Source organism: Pseudorasbora parva, chromosome 25, assembly GCF_024679245.1.
Source record: "Pseudorasbora parva isolate DD20220531a chromosome 25, ASM2467924v1, whole genome shotgun sequence".
NCBI classification, from domain to species: Eukaryota; Metazoa; Chordata; class Actinopteri; order Cypriniformes; family Gobionidae; genus Pseudorasbora; species Pseudorasbora parva.
This window is the reverse complement of record NC_090196.1, coordinates 4680054-4698675: the sequence shown is the minus strand read 5'-3', so window position 1 is coordinate 4698675 and position 18622 is coordinate 4680054. Positions and strand designations below refer to the sequence as shown.

Below are 18622 nucleotides of genomic sequence, written 5' to 3'. Positions count from 1 at the left end.
AATCTACAAGTTCTGTTAAAATAATAAGACACTACAGGCTGATGGTTTGGTTTGTGCCATGATTATGTATTTCTGCTCAGCTAGTGACAATGAACATCAACCACACTCACGTCTACTTTCTTTGTCTAACAATTCTATCTAATAATGTATTCGACAGGACTGTTCAACATCGTAAACTAATGAAGAAGGAGAATGGGAGCACTGTGTGCTCTGGTGCTCTCTCAGCTCCATCTAAAATAATAAATGTCTTCCATACCGTTAAAATAAACGTCACAACAACAAGTGTGGCTTACTTCACTTCAGAGTTCCTACTGATGGTGCGAATGCAACCAGGAAAACGGCCCTAGGCCTAGGGGAACTTTGGGTTCCTATAACTAACCTGTGCGAAAGGGGCTATAATGCGTCAAGAAGACCAGACTTGAATTCAGAGGCATGCTAAATGTGTCAAGAAGTAACTGATCTCACCATGCACACTATGGGCTCTAGTAGCTTGTCACTTGGGACATCCATCCAGGTCATCTCTATGGCATCAGGGTCACCGGGAGAACATGGGGTCAGGAGGTCATCCACCATCACAGAACTGTTACTGCGAGATGGCCCTCGCACCTGATGAGCAAAGAGAGCAGAATACCCTAAAACACACATCCAACTTAAAGGGGGGTGAAATGCTGTTTCATGCATTTTTACACTGTTAAAGACTTGGACTCTCATGCTAAACATGGACAGAGTGTCAAAAAAGTTGGACATTTGATGGAGTATTTCTGTGCCAAAAATACTCCTACCGGTTTCTCATACGTTTCTGAACGTTTTATTTTTTCGGGTATGGGTCTGTCTGACATCAGATAAGGCGAAATGTCCTCGTACGGGATCTTCTCCCGGAAGGATATACTAGAGCGAGATAGAAATGGCTCGCCGTCACAGGACTTCACGAAACCAACAATATCACCAAAGATATGCGTTTTTAGTTGTCAGGGCAGGAACCTTGCAAAGCTTTTACAAAGAACCCAGTGTTAGGGACAGTGGGTGAAGTTTGTCTTTCTGGAGTAGCAACAGAGGTGTGCAAGTGTTTTTGTTTGTTCCCTGCATTTCGGCAACAGTGGTTTATAAACAAGGACCAGCTCAACTCTGGATTTGTAGCTCATCTAATGCTGAAAGATAGAGCGGTTCCAGCGATTAAGGTTCACGTCGTATGTTGGAAGCAGGCGGTGGGTGTGTCTGTGGTGTTAGCTAATCAACTCGTTCATTGAAATGCGCTACTTTTCCATTGCTTTTCTATGCAAACATGCACTAGTCTGATGTGGAAAACCGTTCCACTTGCTACTGGTAACATTAAATCGCATACAATAGTCCATACACCAAATTTGGTCCACATAACCCACGAATAAACACACAAATGTTGTAAAACTCGCGCATGACAAGGCGCTAAGTATATATAAGTTACAGTACATTTGGCATACAAATAAAATAATCTATAGTCTATAGTTTCTAATGGACGCGAGGCAAACTAAACAATAAAATTACACCTCAAAAAAAATTTCCCCAAATTTAATGTCACTGAAGGCAGTTATCATCAAAGATTTCATTTCAAGTGTTCGTTTTTAAAATAAGTTTAGTTTGAGTTAGTTATCTGACGCTTTAAAAACGGGGGGTGTGACGTCATGATTGACAGCTGAGACTGACGGCTTCTCTGAGTGAAGTTGTCACTGAGGCACTAACAGACTTTTTTCAGGATTTTTGGGAGCAGATTGGAGCTTTAGCTTTAATTTCTGCATTTCAATAACTGTTTATTTCACACCAACATTATTAATTGTTCTGCATCTGCGATAGAGTGTGGGCGGGCTTTTGATATCGCAGCTGTACTTCCTGCGCTCTACTGCGCAACTCCGGTCCTGAAATCGCTACTGCGCAGACTCGGTCCCAAGATGTCCGCGCCGTGCAGGCCGCATGAAAGCTTCAAATATGGCAAGCGGAAACGGATGATGTCGAGTCGTCCATATTTTTTTTTTACAGTCTATGGTTTTGAGCCATAAAACTGTGGAAAACTTTTTTGGGGATTCTTTGATGAACAGAAAATTCAAAAGAACAGCATTGATCTGAAATAGAAAGCTTTTGAAACATTGTACTACCGTTCAAATGCTTTGGGTAAGTAAGAATTTCTTCTTTTTTGGGGGGAAAGAATCGATTCAGTAAGGATGCATTAAATTGATCAAAAGTGATTTTCTATTTAAAATAAATGCTGTTCTTTTGAATTTTCTATTCATCAAAGAATCCTGAAAAAATGTTTTACACAACTGTTTTTAACAATACAAATCAGAAATGTTTCTTGATCATCACATCAGAATGATTTCTGAAGGATCATGTGACACTGAAGCCTGGAGTAATGATGATAAATTCAGCTTTGCTCGCAGGAATTTCATTTTAGAATATTTTCAAATAGAACAGTTCTTTTACAATTTAATAATATTTCTCATTTTTGTATTTTTTATAAAATAAATGCAGCCATTGGCGAGCATAAGAGACTTCTAAAAACATTAAAAAATCTTTTCAACGGCAGAGTAGCTGAAACAACTGTTTCATAGCTGTTGAACTTTAGAAACCACTGATCGCTGCCGTTACCTTTTTGAAGTGCGTGGCGGACTGCACCTTCCTGACCGGCTGCATGAGAGCGTCTCGTACTATGACGCTTATGTCGGCTCCAGAATATCCATCTGTCTTGCGGGCCAACTGACGCAGGTCTGTCTCCGTCAGACTGTGAGGCGTGTTGCCCAGATGCAAGCGGAACATGGCCGATCTCGCAGGCTCCTCGGGGAGTGGGATGTAGATGCGCTTCTCAAACCTGCACAGGCCACCGGGAGTACTTTACAACACGCAGATAAAAGACATGTTTAAAACATGCTCAGGCCAAGCATTCATCACACTGACCTCCTGCGAATGGCAGCATCAAGGACCCAGGGAATGTTAGTAGCTCCGAGAACTAATATCCCATCACTGCTATTACCAACACCTGCCAAAGAGAGACGCCAGCAAACCATTAGACAATCTCAAGACAGATGAGTTTATGCTAATTATGTGGAATCCTGCAACATTTTCTATGTGGGTCAATGATTTTGTTTAATATCAGGGTAACTAATCCTGCCTAATTTCACTTTCAAAAGGAATATAAATTAAGAAACTGAAAACTTGTCATGTCTGTATGTAATGCCTTTTTAATGCTATTTTAAAGGGTTAGTTCACCCAAAAATTACATTTATGACGGATTGATTCATGATTTGGATCGCGTGTGAAGCTGCTGAAATCACGTGAAATTGGCGATCCGAAATATCGATGCGCTGGCGATCATAAATCAATACGCTGATTCATAACGGTTTGAATATTTATTTGAGAACTGAACACAAACCCAAAAGAGAAGACAATGCTGAATAAAGTCGTAGTTTTTGTTATTTTTGGACCCAAATGTATTTCGGATGCTTCAAGAGACTCTAATTAACCCACTGATGTCTCATATGGACTACTGTGATGATGTTTTTATTCCCTTTCTGGACATGGACAGTATAGTGTGCATACACTTGCATACGCTCTCAGACTAAATATAAAATATCTTAAACTGTGTGTGAAGATGAACGGAGGTCTTACGGGTGAGGAACGACATTAGGGGGAGGAGTTAATGACATCAATTTAATTTTTGGGTGAATTAACCCTTTAAGTAACTAAGGTTGTTTAAAGGGGTGATGAATTGAGAAGTCAACTTTCCCTTGAGCTTTTGAGATATAAAAGTTCATGGTAATATAAGAATATCCTGTAAGTTTCAGAGCTGAAAACGTCCTTGTTAGTCAATGAAACACCTTTATATACACCAGGCCCAGAAAATGATCGTGAGCTTCATCCTTACGTCACTGCGCGACGAAACACGGCCTCTACCGTGAGTCTAATCCAGTAGCCCCGCCCACCGACTCATGGAGGCGATCAGATCACAGCCAGAAAACAACAATAAACATGCCGAGGAAGATTAAGATATTGCGCTATTCCTGGTTGTGGAAGAACACAGTCGCTGCATAAGCTTCCTTCAGATCCTAATATTAGGAATGAGTGGTTGAACTTTATTAATGAAGTTCTAGCTGATGTGGGGAAGAACGTTTGTGTGTTCACTTCAGTTCACTGCGGAATCGTTTGTAAACAAATCTCCGGTCGATGCTGGATCCGACTGGAATGGTGCAACAGACCGATGTGAGTAAAACGTGTTTTTATATGTAATAGTATTGTATTCTTATAGATCGTTTTGCTTATGTGTACGTGTCTAACACAGCATAACTTAAGCACGCTGGACTCAGACACGTATGGGCCAGGGCTTGCAAAGGCCAACGCCCCGGGGCAGTGTGTTTTTCAGACGGGCTACCAAAACGTTAGCCCGTCGGCAGGCAGATGAATCTTAGGCCGGTTTCACACTGTTAGCAGGGCGTAAGCAGCGCGTGTTTTTTTCGGCGCCCATGTTAGGGTCATTGACGGATAAGACTTTTTAATAGGCCAATTTTAAAATACCAAAAATATGGATATATTTGGCCATTTTCTAAACATTTGGAATGTAGTGTACACATGCCTTTGTAAAGAAAAGTAAAAAAATGTACATTTTAGTGTTTTTACACTTAAGTTAATAATACATAGCCTTAAAAAAGTCATCTGGGGCGACCGCAATTTATCTGAAAATTCACATTTTTATGTATCATTAAGACTAGTTGAACTCATATCAGTAAGTAGATAAACTGATGAAAATAGATAAACTTTAGTGCCCTTTCATTTTATGAAAACCATTATTTCACAAGTTTATTCTATAATATCAGAGTCTCTCTCATAATCCAGTTACAATACTGATTTTTACTTTAAAAGCAAAAAAACTGAATTCATTTATACAGATATTACACATTTAACAATAGCATACCACTGATTAATATTTGAGGATAAACTGATGGATATTTGGTTATGAATTTATTCATTTATTCATTCATTTGTTGGTTACCCCACATGACATATGGTCGTCCCAAATGATAAGAGAACCACAGGTATAAAAATTTCAGTTAAAATGTACACAAAACAGTTCAAGACGAAAAAAATTGTAACTCTTTTTATTCAAGTAACATTTCAACATTTAAATATAACAAATCAGAAGGACATTAACATTTAAATTATATAATTTTTTTATTGCGACACACATTAAATGCTTCAAGAACTTAAGAAGCTGAGTAAAGAATCTCTTTTTTGGAACCTTTTTGATTCATTGGACAGGGATGAACACTACTTGCATCTCAATTAAACTTTCAACATTCAAATATCACAAATATTTTCCTTTTTCTGGGATTTTGCACGCACGCGTGGCCAACAAAATTAACGGATCACTTTCTGAGACAACTCTGTAGTCCCGGGTCATATTTAAGAATCATTCGACGTAGCCTACCTGCAGCACTCTAATCTACCGGTCTCCCTCTGAGTTCATTACACTGAGCATTACATTCAGATGATATAGCCCTGTTGATTTATCCATCTTTTTGAGTTAGAGCTAGGGATGGCTACCGAAACCCGGAATTAAATCAGCCCCGGTGCTAGATTATGAAAGACCGCAGTAGCCTATCGATAAGCTCTGATGCTATCGGTTCTGCTGTCAGTACTGGAGCAATGAAGAAAATACACTTACTATTATAGACCTTATTTTGCAAATTCTATATTGCTCCCCGTTTCTATAAGCAATAATATTAAACCATGTGTTTGATTTTGCTAGTCGCAAACCAGAAGAGAGAGAGCGATCTCTCACGCGTATACAACGCGCACAAAAGTCCCTGCATGAGTGACGATGGCCGACAAAAGCTTAGTCTGGTTACACTTCAGGCCTGTGATATTAATCTAATTGTATATTCGATTTTGGTTGCCAGGAATTATAAATAGATACGAGATAAAACTATTAAAAATGCCGCGTTCCGTCTTGCGCAACTTCCTTCCCTTCACAGCTGCCAGCATTGGTTCCCCTAAACCCTAAACTTAACGTCAGATTCAGCACAATCTGTGATTATTGTAAAATGCAGTCTACTGTTGCTAAATTGTGGAACGTGTTTGTTAATAAATAGATAGGGCTATTAAAAGCACAATAATCCACGCAAGAGTTTCCAGCTTCAAGGCAGCTTATGCGTGTGCGCTTGAAACCGACTACAACTTGCACATTATAGTAGCCTACCTACTTACTTTAGGCTTCGTGTGCACGCCTAAACCATCAAATACACACAATAAATAGCCTATGTCAAAATGACCGCTTGGAGAGTATTCACTTAAACACAGATTATGTCTTAAATGGGCATTAATAGTTGGGAGAAAATATTATTTATATAGATCTGCTTTCCTGGCTGACGATTGTGTCATTAATGTGAATCAAAACACAAAAGGCGAAGAGAAAGATACTCGCAGCTTTGTAAAGCATTAATCTATTAATTTGTTCAGTGAAAACTATGCTGTTTTATTTTATATTTGGTAATTAGATGTCTTTTGTAGGCCATTACCCAAACAGTAATGTTAGTAGACAAAGCACTGTATTTTATTTGTTTCTTTGTTTTATTGTAGGCTATATTTACTGTATTTATTTGACCATTTGTTTGTACTTTGTTTCTTGTTCTTATCGTATGCATATATAAAACAAAAAATGCCTATAAATGCACTGGTTAGATGTTTTATATTCGTTTTGTTTAAGCATTGCTGTTTATTTTGCTATAGATAGTTTGCATGTTCAGATCATAAAGTATACTTTGTTCTTAATGTTCATTTAATTTCTTTTCTTAATTTTTCTTTTTATTATAATAAAGTCTAACAAAAAGAACCAATAAGAATACCATTAAAGTACCGGCTCGATAAGCAGTATCGGTAAGAGTAGCAACAAAACATGGCAAGAAAATTTAACCGCCGCAGTATAAAATGCCGCATGCTGACCGAGAGTGTCATGAGATACATTGCTAAGCCTTTTAATACTGTGAAGAAACCAGCATTTAAAGAAATGCTCCACAACTTCAACAAGAAATTTGAATTTGTCAGGGAAAAGTACACATTTTGGAAAGATACATATTTTTCATTGAATAAATTACTTTAATATTTAAAGGCTTTAAGTGTATTAATGTGTTATTGCAAGTGACAACCTACAAGGGATTCAACTAAATAACCACAACAATTTGTATGACAATTAATCGTCAAAGCCCTAAAACAGACAATTAATCGCCATAATCGCAATTATTTATTACACAAATGCCTTCTCCATCTTCTCCATCTTTCTTCTCTCCCTGTATCCTCTAGATGCAGCCTTCCAATTTTGAGTTGACTTTCTGTCTATGACGAGCAGTCTTCTTTTTGCTTGTTAATCGTGCCATCTAGAAAATAGGTTAAAACTTGTTTTAAATGACTAGTACATGTATAGTCACATAAATAGAATGTTATTGTGTAGTTTTATGCAATATATATATATATATTTTTTACATTTTTCCTGTAGGATTGTACTACAACATTTTTTTTTATCTCTATAAAAGGAATAGAAAAAAAAGATAAAATATACAAATAATTATGCTTAAACAATTAACTCTATGTATAGAATTGATGTATAGAATATGAAAAATACAAATATAGGACATATATCTATCATTTAAAACACTCAGCAGTGGTCGCCCCACATGATACTTGGTCACCCCATATGATGTTTTCAAGTTCACTCAAGTATAACAGGCTAACAGTTAGCCTCAGAAACCAAACTAGCTTCTTCTAGAGACAAAGCACTATCAAATTTATCATCAAAATATAGAATTGTGGGGGAAAAATTATAATTAACAGTTTTGGGGTGGTCGCCCCACATGATGACCAAAAGTGACTACGACATTACAGCAGTTAAAAAACAGCTTTTTTTTACTATATGAGAGAGACTGATTTACCTAACAGTTGTTTCCAGGGGGTCTTCACTTGTGTCTGGCTGATGCATTATCCCATCCTTGAGATGTTTTTCAAAATAAAGGTCCCAAAATTGTGGTTTGTTGATGGTCGCCCCAGATGATATGGATAGAATCAACTTAATTCGGACAACATTCGTTTGTATATCATGATAGAAATATATGTGCAAATGCTTTATAGTTTTGTCAATTGATGTAAAACATGTTTGAAATTATGCCAACTAGGAAAAGGGATATATTTAAGTTGATTTAAACTGTTTTTAAACCAGTTGTCCTAACAAAAGTCAAGGCTGGACGGTCGCCCCATATGATGTTTTGGCACTTCGCATAGCAAAAAAATGATAAAAAACTTAAAAATTTGGAGAAGTTAGAGTGGTTTAGTAGGTGAAGAAGGTATAACAAGTAGATGAGAAATTTTTATGTATTTTTTTTTTCTTTTCTGCAAAATAAAATTAACCCGGACAGAAAAAGGGGGCGTCACGTCATTGACCCGTTAACAGATTAGAGCATTCACACCGCACGCAGAGGCGGCGCGGCAGCGCGACGCAGAAGCAGAGCAGAAGCAGCAGTGCCGAGAACGTTTCGGCGTTGAGTCTATTTTTGCCGATCTGCTCACACTGAATTAAAGCCATAGTGCATAGTTGTTGATAAAATTGACCTGGTTAACATGAAAAATAACTAATTTCACCATAAAATCTTTAAATGAAGTGTTCCGTGAGTTTCATTATCACCACATGAAATCCTGCGCTGTGAAAAAAATTAATGAAATGCATGAAAACACATCACTGCCAAAAGTTGTCTAAACTTCAACGGGCCGTTTAAATAATTAAACCCAGATGCATGTCTTAACTTTAAGGTTACTTTTATCATGTAAACTATCTATAATACAGCATGTTCTGCATGTGTTTTTGGGACAGAGGGGAAAACGGTTGCATTTGCAGCATTTACAGTATTGTTCAAAATAATAGCAGTACAATGTGACTAACCAGAATAATCAAAGTTTTTAGTATATTTTTTATTGCTACGTGGCAAACAAGTTACCAGTAGGTTCAGTAGATTCTCAGAAAACAAATGAGACCCAGCATTCATGATATGCACGCTCTTAAGGCTGTGCAATTGGGCAGTTAGTTGAATTAGTTGAAAGTAGAGCTGTAACGATATGCGATATGAAATCGAAATCGCAATACGCAGGTCCACGAACCTGTATCGCGATGTGAGAAGGCAGAATCGCGACACACCCCTTCCAACTGCCAGAATTATCCTTCCTGTCCAGGTCCAACTTTTAAGTCAGCAGTATGGCAACATTTCAGCTACCCGGTGGAGAAAAAGGATGGCAATTGTGTAGTTGACAAGACCCACACAATTTGCCATAAGTGTTTCAAGAAGCTTCCCCAACCGGCTGGCAACGTGGTGTGAGCGTGGCGTTTCTGTTGCGTGTCATCCGCGGGGCGGCTGCGTGGCGTTTTCTCTTTCTTTGCACACCAGAAGCGTGTCTGACGCGGCGCTTCTGTTGGTATTGATGTACAGGAGGCCCTATACTTCATGTTAAATATATATTGCCTATTGGTACCGCAAAGAAAACGTCGGCAGTAGCCTATTGACCATACAGATATATGGTATTGACGGCAAAATAGGCTACAGAATACTGTACAGAATAAAACTGTTTTGTCCCCCCCATATCGAGGTTTGTATCGTACCGTGGGTCAAAAATCGTGATACGAACCGAATCGTGGGTTTGGTGTATCGTTACAGCCCTAGTTGAAAGGGGTGTGTTTAAAAAAATAGCAGTGTGGCATTCAATCACTGAGGTCATCAATTTTGTGAAGAAACAGGTGTGAATCAGGTGGCCCCTATTTAAGGATGAAGCCAACACTTGTTGAACATGCATTTGAAAGCTGAGGAAAATGGGTCGTTCAAGACATTGTTCAGAAGAACAGCATACTTTGATTAAAAAGTTGATTAGAGGGGAAAACCTATAAAGAGGTGCAAAAAATGATAGGCTGTTCAGCTAAAATGATCTCCAATGCCTTAAAATGGAGAGCAAAACCAGAGAGACCTGGAAGAAAACGGAAGACAACCATCAAAATGGATAGAAGAATAACCAGAATGGGAAAGGCTCAGCCAATGATCACCTCCAGGATGATCAAAGACAGTCTGGAGTTACCTGTAAGTACTGTGACAGTTAGAAGACGTCTGTGTGAAGCTAATCTATTTTCAAGAATCCCCCGCAAAGTCCCTCTGTTAAAAAAAAGGCATGTGCAGAAGAGGTTACAATTTGCCAAAGAACACATCAGCTGGCCTAAAGAGAAATGGAGGAACATTTTGTGGACTGATGAGAGTAAAATTGTTCTTTTTGGGTCCAAGGGCCACAGGTAGTTTGTGAGACGACCCCCAAACTCTGAATTCAAGCCACAGTACACAGTGAAGACAGTGAAGCATGGAGGTGCAAGCATCATGATATGGGCATGTTTCTCCTACTATGGTGTTGGGCCTATTTATCGCATACCAGGGATCATGGATCAGTTTGCATATGTTAAAATACTTGAAGAGGTCATGTTGCCCTATGCTGAAGAGGACATGCCCTTGAAACGGTTGTTTCAACAAGACAATGACCCAAAACACACTAGTAAACGGGCAAAGTCTTGGTTCCAAACCAACAAAATTAATGTTATGGAGTGGCCAGCCCAATCTCCAGACCTTAATCCAATTGAGAACTTGTGGGGTGATATCAAAAATGCTGTTTCTGAAGCAAAACCAAGAAATGTGAATGAATTGTGGAATGTTGTTAAAGAATCATGGAGTGGAATAACAGCTGAGAGGTGCCACAAGTTGGTTGACTCCATGCCACACAGATGTCAAGCAGTTTTAAAAAACTGTGGTCATACAACTAAATATTAGTTTAGTGATTCACAGGATTGCTAAATCCCAGAAAAAAAAAATGTTTGTACAAAATAGTTTTGAGTTTGTACAGTCAAAGGTAGACACTGCTATTTTTTTGAACACACCCCTTTCAACTAATTGCCCAATTGCACAGCCTTAAGAGCGTGCATATCATGAATGCTGGGTCTCATTTGTTTTCTGACAATCTACTGAACCTACTGGTAACTTGTTTGCCACGTAGCAATAAAAAATATACTAAAAACCTTGATTATTCTGGTTAGTCACATTGTACTGCTATTATTTTGAACAAGACTGTATGCTTTCCATCATGTCGGAGGAGAACACCGGGAAATGTGACTGAATGGACAATATTCGTCTGTATTTGCAATACACGAGCCGCGGTTCATCTGCGCGAGACGAACGCTGCCAGTGTGAATGCACAACGGGAGCAAACAGCTCCCGCTCTCCATACGCACTACTTCTGCCCTGCCAACGCACTGCTTGCGCTTGTGTGTGAAACCGGCTTTAAGGTGCGTTCACACTTGTCATGTTTGGTTCTATTAAAACGAACCCTGGTGCGATTGCTCGGTTAGTGCGGTTCATTTGAACATATGTGAACGCTGCCATCCGAACCCTGGTGCACACCAAACAAGCGGACCGAGACTGCTAAAAAGATGGGTCTCCGTCCGCTTCCAAACGAACTCTGGTGCGGTTCGATTGATATATAAACGCAACACGGACCAAAGACATGCAAACGAACCAAAAACAGGACGTGATGTCACAAGATGCGACGCTACAGGTCAGCTGATTTGACGACGCGGAAAGATCGGTGTATCCAAAATGAGTAACGTTAACGTTAGAGGGCAAACGTGGAGCAACGAGGAAGAGCCTCATCAATACTTGGTCCGACGAGCATGTTTCGAAAATGCTAGAAAAAACGCACAAAAAACACACCTGGCTCTTCTCATCAAAGAAGTGTTGGCCATTAGTCGGTACAGACGACAGAACTGTCGTCTCTTTTGCAGCAGATCTTCGCTTCTGTATACAACAGAGGAAATCCTGCTGCTGTTTTGAATGTTTTGAACATTTTATGAGCTCTTCATGAGTTCTCAGTGGGTAAAAATAATGTAAATGCATAAAATGATCGCATTTAATCCGGCACACAGCATTGGTTTGAATGTTTGGAAAGCAAGCTCCTACGAACAATCATGTTGTGAGCGTCTCCCTGTGCCTTTGGTTCGGTAACTTTAGAGTCGCTGTTAAAAATGCCAGTGTGAACGCTAAGCGGACCAGGACAATATGTTTTGTTTTTGTTTTTTGGTCCGGACCAAACTAACCAAACTAACCGAACTACCAGTGTGAACGCACCTTTAAATAGTGAAATAACATTCCTTTCTTCATCTGCGTTGTTATCTCTCTCTTGACTTCACATTTGAAGGGCACACACGTGCACGCGTTTCACACTTATATCAACCGATTGTGCAGGCTTTGTAATACAAAAAAATATTCCAATTAATCGCGGGTGGATGATAAATACATTTTTGTGTTTGTTTGATAAAGACGTTTACGAGCCCTGTGGTCGAGAGAATCATTCTGACTGCCTCTTACAAAACAATCTCTCCCTCATGTGAACTGAACTGACAGGGGAGCTGAAGCTCATTAAATATGCAAATCTTATCCAATCCTAGCCGTGGGCGTTTACTTACAAGTCTCCAGTGACACGCCCAGCGTTTTGGAGAGAGCCTCAAAACCAGTGTAGAAAATAGCCTATTACTTATTTGTTTTTGAATGTAAAAACCACACAAACGTCATTAGTGACCTCAGAAAACAGTATAAAAAATTAAAAAAGCCAGTTCATGAGACCTTTAAAAAGATATTTTAAATAGTAGTCTGTTTCTCACCCTGCATCTGCACCAGGAACTCCGTCTTGATCCTCCGAGCAGCTTCACTTTCATTCTCATTTCTGGATCCACAGAGAGAATCCACCTCATCTATGAAGATGATGGACGGCTTATGCTGGCGAGCTAGATCAAACAGATTCTTCACCAGTCTGTAAGACAAGATAAGTCATTCAAAGAGTCCTGCGCCCCATGCAGACAGTCAGCAAAGTGAGCAAAGACCGAAACTCACTTCTCACTCTCGCCGAGCCACTTAGACATGAGATCGGAGGAAGACACAGAGAAGAAGGTGGAGTTATTGGCCTCGGTGGCGACGGCTTTGGCCAGATAAGACTTTCCTGTGCCAGGAGGCCCAAACAGAAGAATGCCCCTCCAAGGAGTGCGTTTGCCTGCATCACAATGCATACACAGATTGTAGAATTTAAATAACCAGCGTATTGAATCTTTAAAATAATGATCTTAAAATGTTAGGTGACATTAAATATATACATTAATTTATTACAAATCTTTCTGCAATCATTTGGTATAAGAAGCATACACTACCGTCCAAAGTTTGGGATTGGTGAGATTTTTTTCATGTTTTTGAAAAGAAAGAAGTCTCTTATGCTCATCAAGGCTGGATTTATTTGAAAAATACAGTAAAAACAGTAATGTTTATTATGCAATTTAAACAAATTAAATGTATTTCTGTGATGGCAAAGCTGCATTTTTAGTGGCCATTACTCCAGTCTTCAGAGACACATGATCCTTCAGGGGAACACTTTAGTATGGGGAACACATCCACTATTAACTATGACTTTTGCCTCAATAAACTCCTAAATTAGTGCTGATTAATAGGTAGTTTTTGTAGCCTTTAAGTTTAGGTATTGGGTAGAATAAGGTCATGCAGAATAAGGCATTAATATGTGCGTTATAAGTACTAATAAACAGACAATATCCTAATAATATGCATGCTAATAAGCAACTAGTTAATAGTTAATAACTGAACCTTAAAATAAAGTGTTACCTCCTTCAGAAATCCTAATGATGATTTGGTGCTCAAGAAACATTTCTTCACACTTATCACACTTATTATCAAAATGTCTGTGCTGCTTCATATTATTTGGAAACGTGTTAAAAAGATTATTCAGGATTCTTTGAAGAACAGATTTTACAGGTTTCCAGTCAACCTTCCTTCATAAAATAATTAATTTATTTTTTCTTTTCTTTTTTAAATCATACTGACCCTGTCTCGCAGAACATACAGTACGTAGAGTTGGGTCTATGACCGATCAATTATTGTTTTAAGGGAGATTAAAAGTCTGTTTGAGATTTCAGGATGGATATCATGTAATTTATTGTTTATTTACGGCTTCTATAATGATTGAAAGGAAGTCTAATGAGGGGGGATTTGACATTCTTCTTCTGGTAAGATTAATAGCCTCCTTTGCAGCCGTGCCAACAAAACATTTACATTTACATTTATGCATTTGGCAGACGCTTTTATCCAAAGCGACTTACATTGCATTTGTAAGAAACACTTTTTACATTTTTGTCAATTCTAGCTTTCCCTGGGAATCGAACCCATGACCTTGGCATTGCTAGTGCCACGCTCTACTGGTTGAGCTACAGGAAAACAGAACCATTCAAATATTTAAAGGTCCCTTTCTTTGCAATTCCATCTTTCAAACTTTAGTTAGTGTGTAATGTTGCTGTTAGAGCATAAATAATACCTGTAAAATTATAAAGCTCAAAGTTCAATGCCAAGCGAGATATTTTATTTAACAGAAGTTCCCTTTCAAAGCCTACAGCGAGCGGCCGGTTTGGACTACACCGCTGCACTTCCTTCTTTAATGACGCAACTAGAACCGTCTGTTGACGAACCCTCCGCCCACAAGAACACGCAAAATAGGGGGCGTTGTCCATTTGCTCTCGCAGGTCGAGAATAGGAAGCGTTGTTTTTGTAGAGTGTGTTTGTCGTCATGCCATTGAAACGCTGTTATTTTCATCCCGGAGTCAAATCACCTTTGTTTGGCCTTCCCACGGACGCTGTACGAGATCAATGAAACTATGGGCAGCACATTTTGCTGAGGACTGCTTCCTCAATCTCAATCAGTTTAATGCCGGATTCGCAGAAAGATTATTCTTAAAAGATGACGCAGTTCCCTCTTTGTCTGGAGAAGGCGTTGTTTATGAGCCACAACCGGTAAGTGTATTTTATTATTTAAGTCGGTCCGTTTAACAGTTTATGTAACTCATGACACAAAGTGCAACGCTGTTTAGCTTTGTTAACTAACGTTAGATGGTAATTGAAACTAATCCGAAAAACATCGAGACACCATCGATTGTTGGTGTTTGTAATGATCAGTTTAAACTACCGAATAGACAGCTTACCATTCTGAAACATCCAGCAAAAGTCTTTCCTGAGCAGGTTGTAATCGATCCTCTTCGATATTCTCCGGGTCTGATTCCGGCTCAAATTGATAAGGCAATATAGACATTTCTGCAATAACATTGAGTGCGCGTATCTACCCGTTCTGGTAAGAGGCGGGACCTTTCCGGGCAAAGTGCGCTAAGCTGCTGTCCAATCACAACACGGGAAGCGCTGGCCCAATCAGAACTCGTTACGTGTTTCTGAAGGAGGGACTTCATAGAACAAGGAAATCATCAGGCCGTTTTTAGGACAGAGGAAACAGCGCTGTACAGATAAGTCAATTGTGTGAAAAATACTGTGTTTTTTTACACACGAAACATGAACTCATGTTATATTGCACACTGGAAACATAATCAAAGCTTCGAAAACACGCGAAGAATGGGACCTTTAATGAGGTCTTCAACCCTGCTCCTGGGGACCCGTGCTGCATCAGAAATCACATACTGTACAGTAGGTACTACATTTGGTTTGAAACTTACTGTTCCTAGCCTAACTAATATACATTTAAAACATGAAAGACAAGTCAACAGTGAGTAATAAAATAAGCAAAAATTAACACAAATAAATACAATAGAACAAAGATACAAATAAAACATTCAGGTAGATTCTGTACAGATCTACAGAAAGGTCTTCACACCTTCCTCTCAGGTTGGTGACATTAAAAAACATAAACCCTTCCCCGGGAACACGCAACAAAGTTGTTGCCATGCTGTTGAAATTTCAGTAATTTCTGTAATCCAGTCCACCATGTTTATACCCTCACTAGAGCAGCTGGGCATAAAATGTCTCATCTATTTCAACATCATAACTTATATACTGTTTTTGGTGAGGGTGTGGGTGTGTGTGTGTGTGTGTGTGTGTGTGTGTCTCATGTCGTCTTGCACATCTCCATTCAAGTGCAAGACAACATGAAAGAGAGCTCAATTTAGTATTCTTCCTAATTGAGCTCCCTTTCGCATCTTGTGCTTGAATAAATTAGCACGGCTTAAACTTTTGTGACGATGCAAGCGTCCCAAGTGTCGTTCATGTTTGTTCATGTTCTCACAATATCGCATTGTTAGAATTCATAAAAATGTTACCCAACAACTATACTCGCCAAAGCAGATTTTTACTTGCATTTGGAGTTTGGCGAGTGTTAACTTTAGGGCCTGCTAATCCAACAAATCTTAACCAAGGGGGTAATCTAGTGCTCGGAAAGCGCTCCACCCATAGGGGCGGCCACTCCTAACCAAGCCATCACCTGCTGTTAGCATCCCATTGACTCCCATTCATTTTTGAGTCACTTTGACAGTGAATAACCTTACATCTGAGACGTTTAAAGACTCCATTTGTCCATTGATTATTTCTAAAGAAACACGACAATGCATAAAAGGCTCCATTGCCTTGTATCTTACACTATCGCCCCGCAGAAGCTGTTTTTGTAAAAATAGGCTAACGATTGCGTCATAACCAACGCGACCCTGTCGCACAGTTGAGAAATTACCGTATAGACCTGAGGAGACGCTCGCAGGCAATCTTTACTGTCTATGAGACAGTCGGGGGGACGTGGAGACATAAAGTCTGATAAAGTCAAGGGAGAAGAATGGAGAGAAGCCCATAGTGAGCCAAAAGCAACAGGAGAAAATATTTAAACAACGTGATTCAGATTTAGCTTTCCACAACTACTAGAAGACCTACAGCTGTCAGACAGGAGGCTCACGTCACATCTACGTCGTCAAGCTCAGTCTGAGCCTGCGCAGTTCGCTCAGCCATCAGGAAGTGAGTGCTCCTTTACTGACATCACTTAACGCCGTTGCAGTCAATGGGATAGCTCTGTCCATTTCTTTTACTGTCTATGATCTTAACTAGCTAATCAAGCTCTTCAGGATTGGAGGAAGAAAAGTTCAAATCACAGGCAGGTGTGCTGAAGCAGGAAATAAACTTTGCAGGACAGTGGGTCCCCAGGAGCAGGTTTGAAGACTGCAGCGTGTTTATAATCATCCCCGGTCTCTCCTAATAAAAAACATGTGAATGCTACATGATTTCGAGGACACAGACTGACCTGTGAACAGGTGTGGAAATTTGATGGGTAGAATGACAGCTTCCTTCAGGGCTTCTTTTGCCCCCTCCAGTCCGGCCACATCATTCCACCTCACATTGGGCTTCTCCATTACAATGGCACCTGAAAACATCAATAAACATCTCACCATTATGATCATTAACAAAACAGCAGGAGTGTATTGTTTTGCATTAACACAAATGAAACATAGACATAAAGACTCACCCATCAGATGCTCCTGGAGTTTCTTTTTCTCTGGATTTTCTCCCTCGCTGTCACTGTCACTTCTGCGCACACACACACACACGCACGCGCACACACACACACATACACACACACACTATCAGTGTGAGCGATGCACTATACTCGAATCATCAACAACATCCAGCTGAACAAACGAAAGCATACTTGTCATTGCTCTGTGTTTCCTTCACTGGCTTCTTGCCCTGTTTGTCCTTGTTTTTCAAGTAGTCCTTGAGTTTCTCAGCTCTGTCCAGATACTGCATACACTTCCCACGTATGCTTTCCTTTGCTTTGTCACTGTGTGCTTCATCTGAGACACAAAATGATCAAATGTGCCTCTTTAAAACATCAAATAGTAACACTTATTTTTATGTTTTTTTATGTTTATGTACATATAAGCTATAAATCTATATTACAGTAGCTTGTGAGAACCAGAGGACATCCACTGAAAAAGTTTCAGAAGCATTTGATTTGACAAACTTGTTTTTCTAATATCATGCACTGATTAAAGGTGCAGTAAGTGAATTTTGAAAATTTAAATCAACACCTACAACTATTTTGTGATTATATGCTAGACGTCTGTTCCGTGCTGCAAAAATATTGCGTTTGTAAATAGTCCTGGTTGTGTAAATAGGAGAAAAAACTAAGTGAAGCACTAAAACACTCCCACCGCCAATCAGCAGTCAGGACCGAATCTCATAACGGGGAGAAGAGTGAGCAACAGAGAGAAAAGGTCAAAGCAATATCACAGGGAAAAGAAGGGTTATCTTCATGACCCAAGCTAACATTAGAAAATGTGAATTTTAAGTAAGTAATGTGAATATTTTCATTTTGTCATTGTGGATGTATTGTATTGTTAGATGTATTTATTGGATGTTGTGTACTGTTAACTGTTCTGTAATTGTGTGGCGAGACCAAAGATCAATTTTCAGCTTAGGCTGAACAATAAAGTACAACTACTACTACTACTATGTTTCACATGATCAAGATATGCTGTTGTAATGTTAGCTATTAACTCTTTCCCCGCCAGGGTTTTAAAAAAAAGTTGCCAGCCACGACAATTTTCACCAAAATTTAATAGCCCATAGAATATTTTGTTAAATGAATATCTGAGCATGCAATATATCAAAATAAAGATCTGACCCTCTTCTTTTAAACAAAAAAAATCGTTTTATTCTAGCTTCATGCATTC

General features: G+C 39.2%; 1 protein-coding gene and 1 long non-coding RNA gene across 2 annotated transcripts in view; both read right to left on the bottom strand.

Moving 5' to 3' along the window:
* Positions 1-18622, bottom strand: part of vps4a (vacuolar protein sorting 4 homolog A) — a 30047-nt gene that overhangs the window by 1657 nt on the left and 9768 nt on the right. The window contains exons 3-10 of the mRNA XM_067437214.1: positions 17596-17740; positions 17413-17474; positions 17191-17310; positions 12969-13125; positions 12740-12888; positions 2923-3004; positions 2617-2836; positions 466-606 (exon numbers count right to left, since the gene is read on the bottom strand). Of these exons, the coding sequence (XP_067293315.1) occupies positions 466-606; positions 2617-2836; positions 2923-3004; positions 12740-12888; positions 12969-13125; positions 17191-17310; positions 17413-17474; positions 17596-17740 (1076 nt within the window). The remainder of the gene's footprint in view (positions 1-465; positions 607-2616; positions 2837-2922; positions 3005-12739; positions 12889-12968; positions 13126-17190; positions 17311-17412; positions 17475-17595; positions 17741-18622) is intronic.
* On the bottom strand, positions 7147-8415 carry LOC137065538 (uncharacterized). The gene is made up of 2 exons (XR_010901664.1): positions 7944-8415; positions 7147-7391 (listed from the first exon to the last, which is right to left on the bottom strand). It is a non-coding gene; the product is annotated as an uncharacterized lncRNA (long non-coding RNA).